The 12,500-nt window shown below is 48.1% G+C and overlaps 2 protein-coding genes across 2 annotated transcripts in view; one reads left to right on the forward strand and one right to left on the reverse strand.

The window, feature by feature from the left end:
* Positions 1–7,053, forward strand: part of LOC130382110 (cysteine-rich motor neuron 1 protein-like) — a 35,411-nt gene extending 28,358 nt beyond the window's left edge. The window contains exons 10-14 of the mRNA XM_056589720.1: positions 325–561; positions 1,943–2,167; positions 3,124–3,258; positions 3,808–3,986; positions 4,244–7,053. Of these exons, the coding sequence (XP_056445695.1) occupies positions 325–561; positions 1,943–2,167; positions 3,124–3,258; positions 3,808–3,986; positions 4,244–4,438 (971 nt within the window). The 3' untranslated portion in view covers positions 4,439–7,053. The remainder of the gene's footprint in view (positions 1–324; positions 562–1,942; positions 2,168–3,123; positions 3,259–3,807; positions 3,987–4,243) is intronic.
* A 125-nt stretch (positions 7,054–7,178) lies between these two features.
* The window catches only part of eif2ak4 (eukaryotic translation initiation factor 2 alpha kinase 4), a 29,021-nt gene continuing 23,699 nt past the window's right edge, over positions 7,179–12,500 (reverse strand). Inside the window, exons 37-39 of the mRNA XM_056589977.1 lie at positions 12,354–12,398; positions 10,542–10,657; positions 7,179–8,024 (exon numbers count right to left, since the gene is read on the reverse strand). Coding sequence (XP_056445952.1) covers positions 7,967–8,024; positions 10,542–10,657; positions 12,354–12,398 — 219 coding nt within the window. The 3' untranslated portion in view covers positions 7,179–7,966. The remainder of the gene's footprint in view (positions 8,025–10,541; positions 10,658–12,353; positions 12,399–12,500) is intronic.

Genomic DNA, 12,500 nt, shown 5'->3' on the forward strand with positions numbered 1-12,500 from the left:
TTCCTACATCATGCCGGATATTTATGGAAGTGACTCAGTTAGCTCTTAAAATATTTAGGGGCCAAGGAATGTCTACTGTTTTCTCCAAAGTTAAACACCGTTTCCTGTGAAGAGAGAATAACCAGCGTTAACTCTTCCCAGACCTCCCCCTCCTCGTCCACTTCAGAAAACCGAATTAGCTGCTGCTGCCCCCCCCCAAGCGTTAGTGAATACAAAGAGGGGTACAGACATTTGTTCCACAGCCCATTGCTTATGTTCGCTTTGCGTACGTCAATCCACTGTACCTGACGGGCGGCTCAGGGTGTGATGGGCTTCAGGTGTGAGCCATGGATCTGTTCTGTTCTCCTGCAGATGAATCGGGCAGCGGGCAGCCCGTGGGCATGGACCTGTGCAGAGCTCCGGGAGGGGAGCTCTACGTGGAAGGAGAGACCTGGAACCTGGACGAATGCACGCAGTGCACCTGCAGGAAGGGGAGGGTCCTGTGTGACACTGAGGTGTGTCCCCCAGCCCTCTGCCCATCACCGGCCAAGCCCAAGGGGGCCTGCTGCCACGCCTGCTCAGGTAAACGGGGGGGGTTGATCGCAAAACACCTTTTCTGGGGTCCCAAACGGTACTCATGACAACCAGGAATCTCCCCTGGAGGGCTAGAGCTAGAGGCAGCGGTAGCCGAGAGGTTTTGAAACCAACCTCCTCTGATCTGTTATCAGCATGTGGTCGTCGAGGGTTGAGGGTCTTTTTGAGGGCTCTCTATTGATTTCAGGCACACAGGCTGATAAAAGAACCCGACCCGGACTGGTATGGGCCGGTTTACTAGTCAGTATCATCGTGAGCCCTAAACCGCGGTGGCCCTAAACCGCCGGGTCGAGACCACCGGAGCTCTGCTGGCGCTGCAGAAAGCAAGAGATCTCAAAGAGTCTCTCTCTCTCTCTCTCTCTCTCTCTCTCTCTCTCTCTCTCTCTCTCTCTCTCTCTCTCTCTCTCTCTCTCTCTCTCTCTCTCTCTCTCTCTCTCTCTCTCTCTCTCTCTCTCTCTCTCTCTCTCTCTCTCTCTCTCTCTCTCTCTCTCTCTCTCTCTCTCTCTCTCTCTCTCTCTCTCTCTCTGACATCAGAAACAGATGGTACAGGCCAAAACGTTCTGTGTGTGCGTGCATCATTTATTTCTTTTTATATCTCAGCTGCACACAAACAACCCTTCAGTCTCCCGTGCACTTGGCAAAACAACACATCCCCAGCACTCCAGAGCATGAACCCCTGCATTCAGAGACGCATGACTGCTCCTGAAAAGCGGCTTCTTGGGAATGCCGTGCTGCCTTATCATTGCATCAGCCCCCCCCCCCCCCCTTAACAAAAAGCAGCTTGTCAGAGGCCAGCCTTTGATATATGCATGGGGCTGGTCACTAGGAATGTGGGAATAGCACACATCTCCACGACAGGCCGGGGATTTATGTGTACAGTAGTATTGTGCGTGCGTGCCTGTGTTTGTGTGCATGTGTTTGTTTGTGAGTGTGTGTGCACTCTAACCAGAGCATTGGACAATGGGAACACCATGGCTGCAGGGCTCCTTGGAAACAGAGATTGATAAGGGTGCACATTCAGATGACAGGAGCATATGTGGCTTCAGTTATCCGCACTTCTGTTTGTGTTTAACATAAGTATCAGCTCTTATCTTGAACGCTGCTCTGGAGGCCCAATAAACGGTTGTAGGATTAAGATGTTTTAGTGCAGGAATTAAGGGAGGAAAGCATGCAGGAGATGCCTCCCGCCATCGCCATCTCCTGATTGATTTAAGGCCTCAAAATGCCCTTAAATCCAAGCGGTCCCTTACCACACACACACACGTCGATGCTCAGTTTACCTTTACCCCCTCCGTTCCCCTAAGCCCATCCGGCACAGTGCTAACCCTTCGCTGTGTTTCTGTGTCTGTTTCCGTCCGTCCGTCCACAGAGGAGGACGAGGTGAGCTCCCTGTTGCCGGTGAACACCAGCCAGCAGGAGTACTGCATCACGGGGGAGGGGGACGTGCTGCTGGCCGGCGACTCCTGGAAGCCCAACGCCTGCACCAGCTGCACCTGCACCAACGGCACGGTCGAGTGCTTCTCCCAGCGCTGCCCGGCCGCGCGCTGCAGGGTGCCCGTCCTACGCAAGGGCCAATGCTGCCCCCACTGCCTGGGTGAGTGGCCCGTCGCAGGCTGGAGCTCCAGGCTTTGTGACCCGCTTGTATTGAGGTGACCAAGAGCTATAGCGTCCAGACTGTTCAAGCTACACGTGTAGCGCTGTAGTGTGTACAGTCTGCACACTGTAGCTCTGGTGTGTGGGTTTACTCTTGTGGTCGTTTCCGCTGAAGTCCGTGAACGCGTGATAGGAGTTATAGCTCTGTTGCGATGGTCAGAAGAGCTGCGTCAGTCAAAGGGAGTATGGCACTCAGAGCTGTTGTAAAAATACATAACGCTCGTCTGAAAACACGGCACCCTGTCACTGGAGCATGTCACAGGCTTCGCTCTCTTTTTTCTTCGATCATAATCATAAATCATCGAGTGAAAAGTTTATACGTCGAGGGAGTGGAGGTCGGACGATGTGAGTGGAAACGTGAATGATTCTTTGTTGCGTGTTGTGTATATACGTACGACTTCAGGGTCGCCCGCCACACTGGCGCTACACGAGCAAACACCGTCACTCGCGGCAACATTCCACGGTGACACACACACACACACACACACACACCAAACACACACACACACTCACACACACCACGGTCGGACGGCTCAGAGTGAAAACATTCCTCCGGCATCCGCACATTCAACACACGTGTTTCCTGTCTGGCTCTGTATGGCAGCACAGGAAGGCCAAAGCCCCCGTGTCAGCTTTTCCTTTAGAGGCAAAACACTCCGCACAGGCCACCATTGTTCCCAGGCTAAATCGAGGGCTGGTTTCACCTTTGTTTTGGTTGTTTTGCACATGGAGCGACAAAAAAGAAATCCCGTAAACATTCATTATCAAGGGGAAACTTCGACAGCCACACTCCAAGTCGGTGTTATGGGTATCACTGCGTGGCCTGGTTCTCAGTGGTGTCCGCTGATCCCTGTTTGTGTAATGATCCGGCGGGGCTGTCTGTGTGTCCAACAACAGAAGTGGTGGTGATGACGTCAGCCCCAACCGCCGTGTCCACTGCGGCCCCCGAGACCCGGGCCCTCACCACAACGCAGAGCGTCCAGTGGATCACCACCGCCACCACCAGCCAGCCCCCCATCGTCCCAGTCACAGGTGACCCCCCCCCCCCCACCATCTCTCCACCGTCTCTGGCCGATGAGCCCCATACCTCCATCCACCTCCATCCTCCTTCTCAGAGAGAAGAGAAGCATGATGGAACGCTGGTTGGACCATGATTAAGCCCGGTTCTCCATCAATCCATCCATCCATCCATTCTCCATGTTTTTCTTGTTTGTGGGAAAACTATTGATCAGCGGTTTTCTTCATACCATTTTAGCATCTTGCGTTGATTCCCTTTCGATGTGTACGCTGGAAGGGCCCCTCGATGAAGGGTCTGAACCATTTCATCGGTGTTGACACACATTGACGCACATTGAACCATAAGTCTGATTCAATTATAAAGCAAATCCTCATAAATCCACGTGGCGAAAAAAAAGGCACGCACACATCGCTGGCTGTTTAGTTTTTCTCAGCGTGTGACATACTGATCCAGGGTCTGTGCCAGCCGCTCAGCATGAGTTTAAATAGATGAGTCGGATCATAGGGGGTGTCGTCATGGAAACGGAGACGGCTGGTATTGATACTCTTTCCTCTCCTCTCCAGACGCCCCCCGCTCGGGGGACAACTTCCCCAGCCAGACGGAGATGGCCCACATCTACCAGTCGGCGGCCTGGATACTGGCGGCGCTCCTGCTCATCATCATCGTCTTCATCATCGCCGTGCTGCTCCTCAACAGGAAGAAGAAGTGGCTGCAGATGTCCTGCTACAGTGCACCCAAAAAGGTCAACGCTCGATGTATTTCTGTTTGTTACCATCAACGTGTGGCGTAGAGTAGACATTGTTGAGCTGAGATGTTTGATGGAGTTATCCTTGAACTTCAAATTTCTGATACACTCACTTTTTTTTAACAGAACCTCAAGATTTCTGTTATACATTCTCCACAACAAATCAGAAACCGTATATAAAATACGATCAAACAATAAGATACGATCTCTCCGTGACCATCAAGGCTCAAGTCTTCCATTGTTTTCCTCTGCAGACGGTGATCCTGAAGAAGCACGTGAACAAGAACTCTGTGGTGTACATGGAGCCCTCCAAGGAGAACAAGTTCCAGAACGTGAAGAACGACTATGGAATCGTCAACTTCTCGCCCGAAAGCAGCTCTCCGTGCGGGGAGAGGATGACCATTCCCCGGGCCAAGCTCGGCATGAGCAACGGCCGGGGTCTCCACTAGAGAGGTCGCCCCCCCCGTCCCCAGGCCAGACACCTACACCTTGGAGCGGAGCGAGCTCTCGTTTCCAAGGTGATTCATCAAACAATGCACTGTGGGCTGGCCATGAATGCCTCGGGTGGCACCCGCCTGTTTCCTGTAACTGTCTTCCTATGTGGCAAAGCAGCAGAGGGACCTCCAGAGAAGACCAAACAAGTGACTTCTATTGCTTCTATTATTTTTTTTATTTTGTACTCCCAATTCATTTAAGTCTGGACTTTGATCATGGCCAGTGAAGTACGGGAGAAGACAGAAGATTCAAACTAAATCGGGGATGTATGGATGTAGCTGGACCATTGGACACCGCCAACCCTTGGCTTTGGTGCAGAGAGAACTGTATAAGGCTGTACATACCAGAGATGGCCTTCGACTGGGAACTGAACGTACACACCGTCACTCTTTATTGCCACCCTGGGAACTGGAACTTTGAGTTGATGGGGTGACATGCTGGCAGGAGTGGACAGGCTGTTGGTTCGAGGCAGGTTGAAAGCCTGTTATGCTGTCTTAATGCAGCAGTGCTGTGTCAGTAAAAAAAAAACATATTCCAAGTTGGATTCAATTGAAAACATTCAAGCCTTTACTATCAGATGTCAGTAGCTTTACACACCCACACACCCAAAACTCCTGATTTAGAATGTGTGGTTTCCATTGTAGGTTTTTTGTATATTTTTACAGTATTTGTATTAATAGTTGTAGTGTTATTCCTGGCCTCATGTTTTTACTCTGGGTGTCTCTGTGGTGGCCAGGTTTAAAAAGAAAAACTAAGAAACTGAAAAAATGTAATCACCTCCACCCATTCCGTAAGCCCAGGAAAAGAAACCGATCCTTTCCACGGAGAAGGGGCATCTTCCATTACATGACGGATTACAATATGCGTGCCCTTCCACTGGGAACACCATGCCAACATACACCGGGCCGAGAGATGCATTTCATATCTGATGTGGTGCGTCGCTCCTGGAAACCTAACTGGAACACGGTATCTGATAGCATTCGCGTTTTCCACATGGACCGATTCACCCCCGGGCTGTCAACGGACGCAATCGATCCACAACTCCATGGCATGTTTTGGAATGCCAAGAAAATAAAAAAAAAGATGAAAAAGTCTTTTGGGGATGTTTTTGACGCCAATCCCTTGTTTTGATATCATTATCACATTTATTTAGACCTGCATGGAGCTACTGTTTTTGCAGAATGCTAGAAAGGGTTGTCCCGTCAAACAAAGCTACCATTCCATCGCCTTAATGTTGCTCTTCTTGCCATCTCATGTTTTGATTTGATTTTTACTTCAGCCAATATTAAGAAATATATGACAAACATAATATATACATTCATTACCCAGATGAACAGATTGTATGTGTTGTACAGCATACAGTTGTCAATGATTGTTATCAACTCCTTATACAGGCGAGCTACTAGTAAATTATATGAAGTGGGAGCGTCGGAGGGGACGAGGTGTAAATAAAGTTATACATAAAAAAAAACATTGGAACATACATGTTAAAGAGACATAGCACTTTTATTAGGAGCCAGTGTTGTTTGTTGTTTAAGGGTTTTTGTTATGTTGTTTTTCTTTTAGAATGCCCACTGCCGAATACTAAGGGGATTTAAGACCTACATCGAGGATTTAATACGTTTATGAAGCACATGTAGTTATCAAACCACTCCAGTCACCGACATTGTTGCACCACAGTCGGGGATTCAAACCCAATCAGAGGGAGGGGGAGGGGAAGTGAAAGAGAGAGGCAGGGTCTGTGTGAAGCATTACAACATCACATCCAGGGTTTTACAGGAGAACTTACATTCAGTTTCCGCTTTGATTTCCTGTTTCTCAATGCAAGACCGCTGCACTGCCAAAAGAATGGCAGGCCATTTACAGCGATGTTCTGTCTGGGTGTTTCGGTAGGTCTGTCCGTTTCAAATCATAACCATGTGCTTTAAAATGAAGAAATGAGTTTGTTCAACCTAACGCAGTTCTCTGTTCTTCTATGTGTTTAAAAGAGGATAGTTTAAAATAGCGGGAGAGAAGATCTTATTTATTTTTTCACATAGCTTTATTTATTAATACTAAACTATAGTTTAAGTTTTTTTTTTTTTTTCTTTATCTTTTTGAAAAGACAAAAAGAATTTTGGTAGCCAAAGCTGCTGTACATTTTAGACATCGTAAAAAAACAAACATTTACCATTTCTATCTACTATACCCTGTACAAGCTTTATTTATTTCACCGGTGAAAACTCTGTACATATGTTTCCTAGATGCTGAACTGTAACATTTACACCTATTTTGAAAATAAATAAAACGTGTGATACAAAGTGGTCGCTTTGGGGTGCAATGCTTGGATAATCCCGTTTGATCGTTCTGTGTTCCTGTTATCTAGGCCAGCTGTTGACATGCATTCTGGAAAAAACACTCATCTGGCGCTGGCCACTTTCCTTCTGGTATCTCGCTAACCTTTCAGAAGTATTTAGTAGGGGTAGCCATCTTATCTTTGTAATTTCTTATCTCAACTGTGGGACAGATGAGTAAAACAAAAGACGTGTTCCAAGTTGTTTCCTGTAGACCACTACACAAGCAATATTAAAAGCAACGAAACTTGCAGACTAGACCTTGAACTTAGATTACCTTTACTCCCCCCCCCCCCCCCCCGCACACACACACACCAATTTGCCAAGTATGCGGTGGCACTCGCAGAGATAACAAAGCTTTCTAAGATGTATTCATGTCTTCATTTAGTTCCGAAAGTGCTTTGAAGCTAACAAAATGCACATCGGTTAAATTTTGCTTTGATTGATCAGTTGTATTGGTTTGACTGCCAACAGCCTCACTCGTTCAAAGTGAAATTAGCCATAATCCACGCTTGGAAATGGCTCCCACATATGTTTGAATTTAAATCGACCGCATAATGAGTTCAGAGGCTTGAGATTTAAACAGGGTCACAAGTATTTTCTTTTCCTAATATTTAGGATAATCACAAGCTTATGAGGTAATATTCCCTTTCAGTAGCAGAGAAGGGGAGACTGGTCCAAAGGCCAGCAACAGCAACAGCCGCCATTGTTTTCAAATGACCAGAACCATGACAGAGATTAAAATGAGGGAAAATACTTATTTATTTATCACACTTCACATTGTCACTTTTTACAAAAAGTAAAAAAGATTTTATCGATTGTGGAAAGCTCGTTTTCTATTAAGGCAGTCCAGTCCAGTCTAAACATTATGCATGGAGAGCTTAAAAACACTGAACAAGGTTTTGGTTTTAACACCCGATAGCTGGTACATTCATCGTATATTGTATATTAAAGAAGAAAGCTGCGTCGTTATCTGTGCGTGCGTGTTTACCTTTTTTCCCCAAAGGTAAATGTTTTATAACCGTTGCAGCCCCCTGCGTTGTAGCAGGGTCGGCGTTGTGACGAGCAGCCGAGGCAAACACACGACGGGCCTCGCTGCTCTCTGGTGCCACCAACCAGTGTGGAGGCTTCGCTCACAAGCTCACACACTCAGAGGAGTATCTTGTAGTAGTCATCCTTGAAGCTGTACAGCACCACCACAGCCAACCTGTCACAGAACAAACAGAGGCGGCATCGCTCGGTCAGATCGGGGTTCATGCGTGCAATCGTGCGATACCAGAATCGATACACTGGCGCCAAATATCATTTTTTTAAATGTATTATAATTCTTTATTATCATGTTAGTGCATACACCATGATGTATCGTTATAACAATATATTGATTATCGCAATATTATCAGTATCGTGGGCAATGTATCGCGTACAGGTACCCTGTGATTCCCATAACATTAACCGTCAAAGACCCCTACAGTGGTAAGCACGATCACAGGTACACAGGTTCAATTCTAGCGACTCCTCCGCGTCGAGTCGTGAGGGACCCGATTTGAATTCAGTAATGTATGAAAGGAAATGAGGTCATGGCACGCAGCAGCGTTGGCCCGTACACCCATCTCATGGAGGGAGATGCAAGAGAAAAGCTCAGGCCCCTCTGTCTTCAATGGCTCAACACAACATCTGTATGTTCCATAGTAGAGCACGCCACGGCCCGAGCGTGCACAATCATGGTTGAGATAATGAAATTAAGCTATGCCGGCCATGAAAGGGCTTTTGTTAGGAAGGCTGATTCTTGGCCAACTTCGTTTCGCCGACTTTAGGATTCCCATACTGCGTCACAATGCATTTTCTTGATTGCGTGCACATTTTACTTTTCCATGTTCACTATATTATTAGGGAGACTACTTCCATTCATCGTACCGTCGATGTATCCTATGCGGCCTTACTCTGCACATTTCGCATCTCCCAAACAACGGGCTCCTTCCCTGAGGTTTTCCTTCAGTTAATTTATCTCAGGGTTCGGGTAACCTTCGACCGAAAGATCTGTGAAACCTTTTTTTCAAACATTTGGCTACCAACGGACAGGCATGAATGATAACGCGCACAATAACACGCTGACACGGCCTGGGAATATACTCCGAGGCTGCGAGCGAGGCCAACAATGCCCCGATGCTGGCTGCATTGTGGGCTGCCCGCCTGCTCTCTGAACACTAATTAAGCGTTTAACGAACCAGCCTTAATTGGCCTCGCTCACGTCAGCGGTAGCAGCAGCCATCTGCCCTGAGCTGTCGCGTGTCATGAGTGTGTCATGAGTGTGTGCAGCTTTATGATGCCACAGCAGTGTGTCTGAGGGCCCAACAGCTCTGTCCCCCGGTCGGGGCCAAGCAACGTCGCTTCGCAACGGCATTTGCCCCCCCAACCCCCCCCCCCCCCCCCCGCGCTTGTACGGCCCCCTGCCGCGAGTGTTTCCGCATCCCACGCAAAGAAACCCCTCAAACACACACAGAATATCCTCATTGTTCGCCATCGTTCACGACGCTCATCTATCAGTTGGATCCCCCCCCCCCCCCGCCCCTCCCGCCCCTCCCCCTCCGCTCAATGGTGAGCGGAACACACCGCGCCGCGCGCACACACAGGAAATTGCAAACAACTGGCTCTGTGGAGGCTGACGGGAAGCCCGGGTTGAGCGCCTTTGATTCCCTTTGTGGGGACTCCATTCACGGGAGAGAGGATCCATCAAATCCCCTCACCGCTACGTTGTATGGACATTTTTTAAGCGTCACGACACGGAGAGCCCCACGGACAGAGGCTTTGGTTTTGTGAAAAAAGACTGCTGCCTAGGAGATCGCCTACATTACCGCCGGCGTGTCCACAACCGCCGTGGTGACGGGCAACACAATAAACAGTGCTCCACGGCACACTGGGTGTATTAATCCTCTGGCGGTGGGGGGGAGGTTAAAAGCCAGACATCAGAAGACCAAACAAGTCCAAATCCCCCTGCAGATTTCACCTCAGGAAACGGGATCAGGTGAGCATTTGATGTTCGACAGGCAGTAGTTATCCGGCTAACGCGGCCTGCTTTGCTTTTTTTCTTTTCTTTTTTAAGTATAACAGGGTCAGTCTTACGCCCGGGAGTCTGTTGGGTTTGTTCAAAGCGTGTGGGTGGCGGGTGTCCATAAAAGGAATGTCTGTGTTCCCCAGCACCCGTCTAAAGCCTTTTCCTCCCTCCTCGCAGACACATCATCACCATCATCATCACGACGGTCGGGCCCATACCAGAGACAGGCCTCACTGTTGTGCAGCATGCAGCCCAGCCAGACAGTAGCCAGACAAATATGACTACATACCAGTGGAATAACGAGGGGTTTGGGGTTGGGGTGAGCCCAGGGTTAGCAAGGGGGTGTTGGGATGAATGGGAGAATGAACTGTGAACATTTCCTGTGGCCGTTGAAAATAGTAACTCTGTCTTCGCCTCTTCTAGGAAGTCTCTAAGTCCCTCTGAGCAGTTCAAGGTCTTGCTATGATCAAATCCAGGCATTGCCTGCACTTACTTACTTTCCAGTCAATTCTTGTTTTGTCTAATTTATGTAAATTCAAAGTTGATGCCATAATAATAGTTGGAGTGGCTATAGGGTCTCCAATTATTTTCAGATTGGTCTTTACCGAACTTAAGCGCTAAGCACAAGCACGACGTGTCGATGAGCCCCCTCCAAAAGACCCACGTACTCACTTCTTCACCATCTTGAGGCGGTGGATCTCGTCACAGATGGACTTGAGGTAGCGCTGTTTGGGCAGGCGGGACAACAGATGGCTGACGCTGATGTTGAACTGCTCCTCGCTCTCGAACTGAGAAGAGAAAGGGATGTTAGCAGACGACCTGGAGGTTGAGGGTTCCATCCCTCCCTGGAAGCACCCTGGAGAAGCGGCCTATCCTCTAGCTGCTCCTGAGCAGAAGGCCTGTGTCTCAATACGCATTAGGGCTGTCAAAATTGCTCAAAAATGACATTCGAATGTTCGTTTGGAAAAAAATCACGAATTCGAACTATTCGAATATCTGGTTGCCTATTTTACGCAGTTGCCGTCAATATGTCAATAATGCGACAAAACCATGGTTCAAATTAGTGGGATATATATATCCTATATATAGGGCGGCGGCTTCCTGCTGGGCATTTCCTTACTTTAAAACGAGGGACATCGCGAACAGACGGAGGCTCATTCACAAAGCAGTTAGGCGCTTGTACCGCGGGAGTGTTTTTTCACATTCGAATATTATGAGGGACATCGCGAACAGACAGAGGCTCACTCACAAAGCAGATAGGCGCTTGTGTAACCGAGCACTTAGATATTTATATGACAAGAATGACACAAGCGTGGAAGGGAAAATAGTCTCGTTTACTTAGTACCTATCAGAAGTCACCCAGTCACAGCGTGAGAGCTGGAATACCTATATCCAAGTACGGAAACCCCGAGGGGATAAAATACATTCGCTCTTCACAATACTAGTCTGTTACACTTGTACCGCGGGAGTGTTTTTTCACATTCGAATATTATGAGGGACATCGCGAACAGACAGAGGCTAATTCACAAAGCAGATAGAGGCGCTTGTACCGCGGGAGTGTTTTTTCACATTCGAATATTAATTTTCACGTTCGAATTCGCGTTTTTGGATACATTTCGAACGAATATTCGAACTTCGAATATTCGTTGACAGCCCTAATACGCATACACTGGTAAAAATAGCTTAGAATGACTCAATTAATGAATAAACATGACAGAAATCGTCTAAATAGAGAGTAGAATTTGTAGTTTTTCCATTTCATTTTTAGTCCAGCCTCCGTATGTTCTTTCCAAAATGTCTCTAGATCCGATATTGTTTCGCTCTATTCCATAAATATATTATATATATATTTCTCCGCTCCCAAGCAGCTGACAAGACTTCTTCACTTCTAAAAGCAGGCTTTTCCTGTCCGACCTGGCTACATAGGGTATTGTCACGTGTCTTTTATATGTATACACATTTATATAAATAATACACCAGTGGTACAGCTAATTCATCGCCTTCTCACACAGTTATGTCATGGAAAAACGTAATCTGTCTTTGTGTTTTTCACCGTTTAACGGCCCCCGGCTCCATCCGCCTTTCTTAATAAGTCTCTCCGATGGAAAGCAGCAGTATAGCGGGTGTCGTTCAGCTCAGGATTTTGGAATGTGAACATTAACACCTATTCAGGGCGTGGTGTTCAGACTGGCCACTTTTTTAACTGGCCTGTGCAACATGTTGCCTGGGGCCGTCCGTCTGTCTGTCTGCGTGCGTCGAGAGGATAAAGCAGAACGCTTTGGGAGGAAACAGGGCCGTTTATGTCTGCCGTCGGACCGAGAGGTGTTCCCCAAACTCCCACTCAACAGCCCTGGGAACGTACTGTACATTTTACAACCCGGGATTCCCTCTTCCCGTGGCGAGCGAGAGAGGGAATCCCATTGTGTTCCTTCCTTGTCCCTCCACCCCTTCCTTCATTGACTGCACCGCAGGGGGAAAACCAACCTCCAGAGCCAGGAAGTTGATGAGCGTTTCCTTCTGCAGGTCCACCTGTGGTCGTAAACACAGGAGAACAATGAGGGAGGCGGACACAAGCGGAGCACGGCCCAGCGTTATCGCAATGCTGCATTGCATTCCATCGACGGAGCGGAA

This window comes from Gadus chalcogrammus, chromosome 5, assembly GCF_026213295.1.
Source record: "Gadus chalcogrammus isolate NIFS_2021 chromosome 5, NIFS_Gcha_1.0, whole genome shotgun sequence".
NCBI classification, from domain to species: Eukaryota; Metazoa; Chordata; class Actinopteri; order Gadiformes; family Gadidae; genus Gadus; species Gadus chalcogrammus.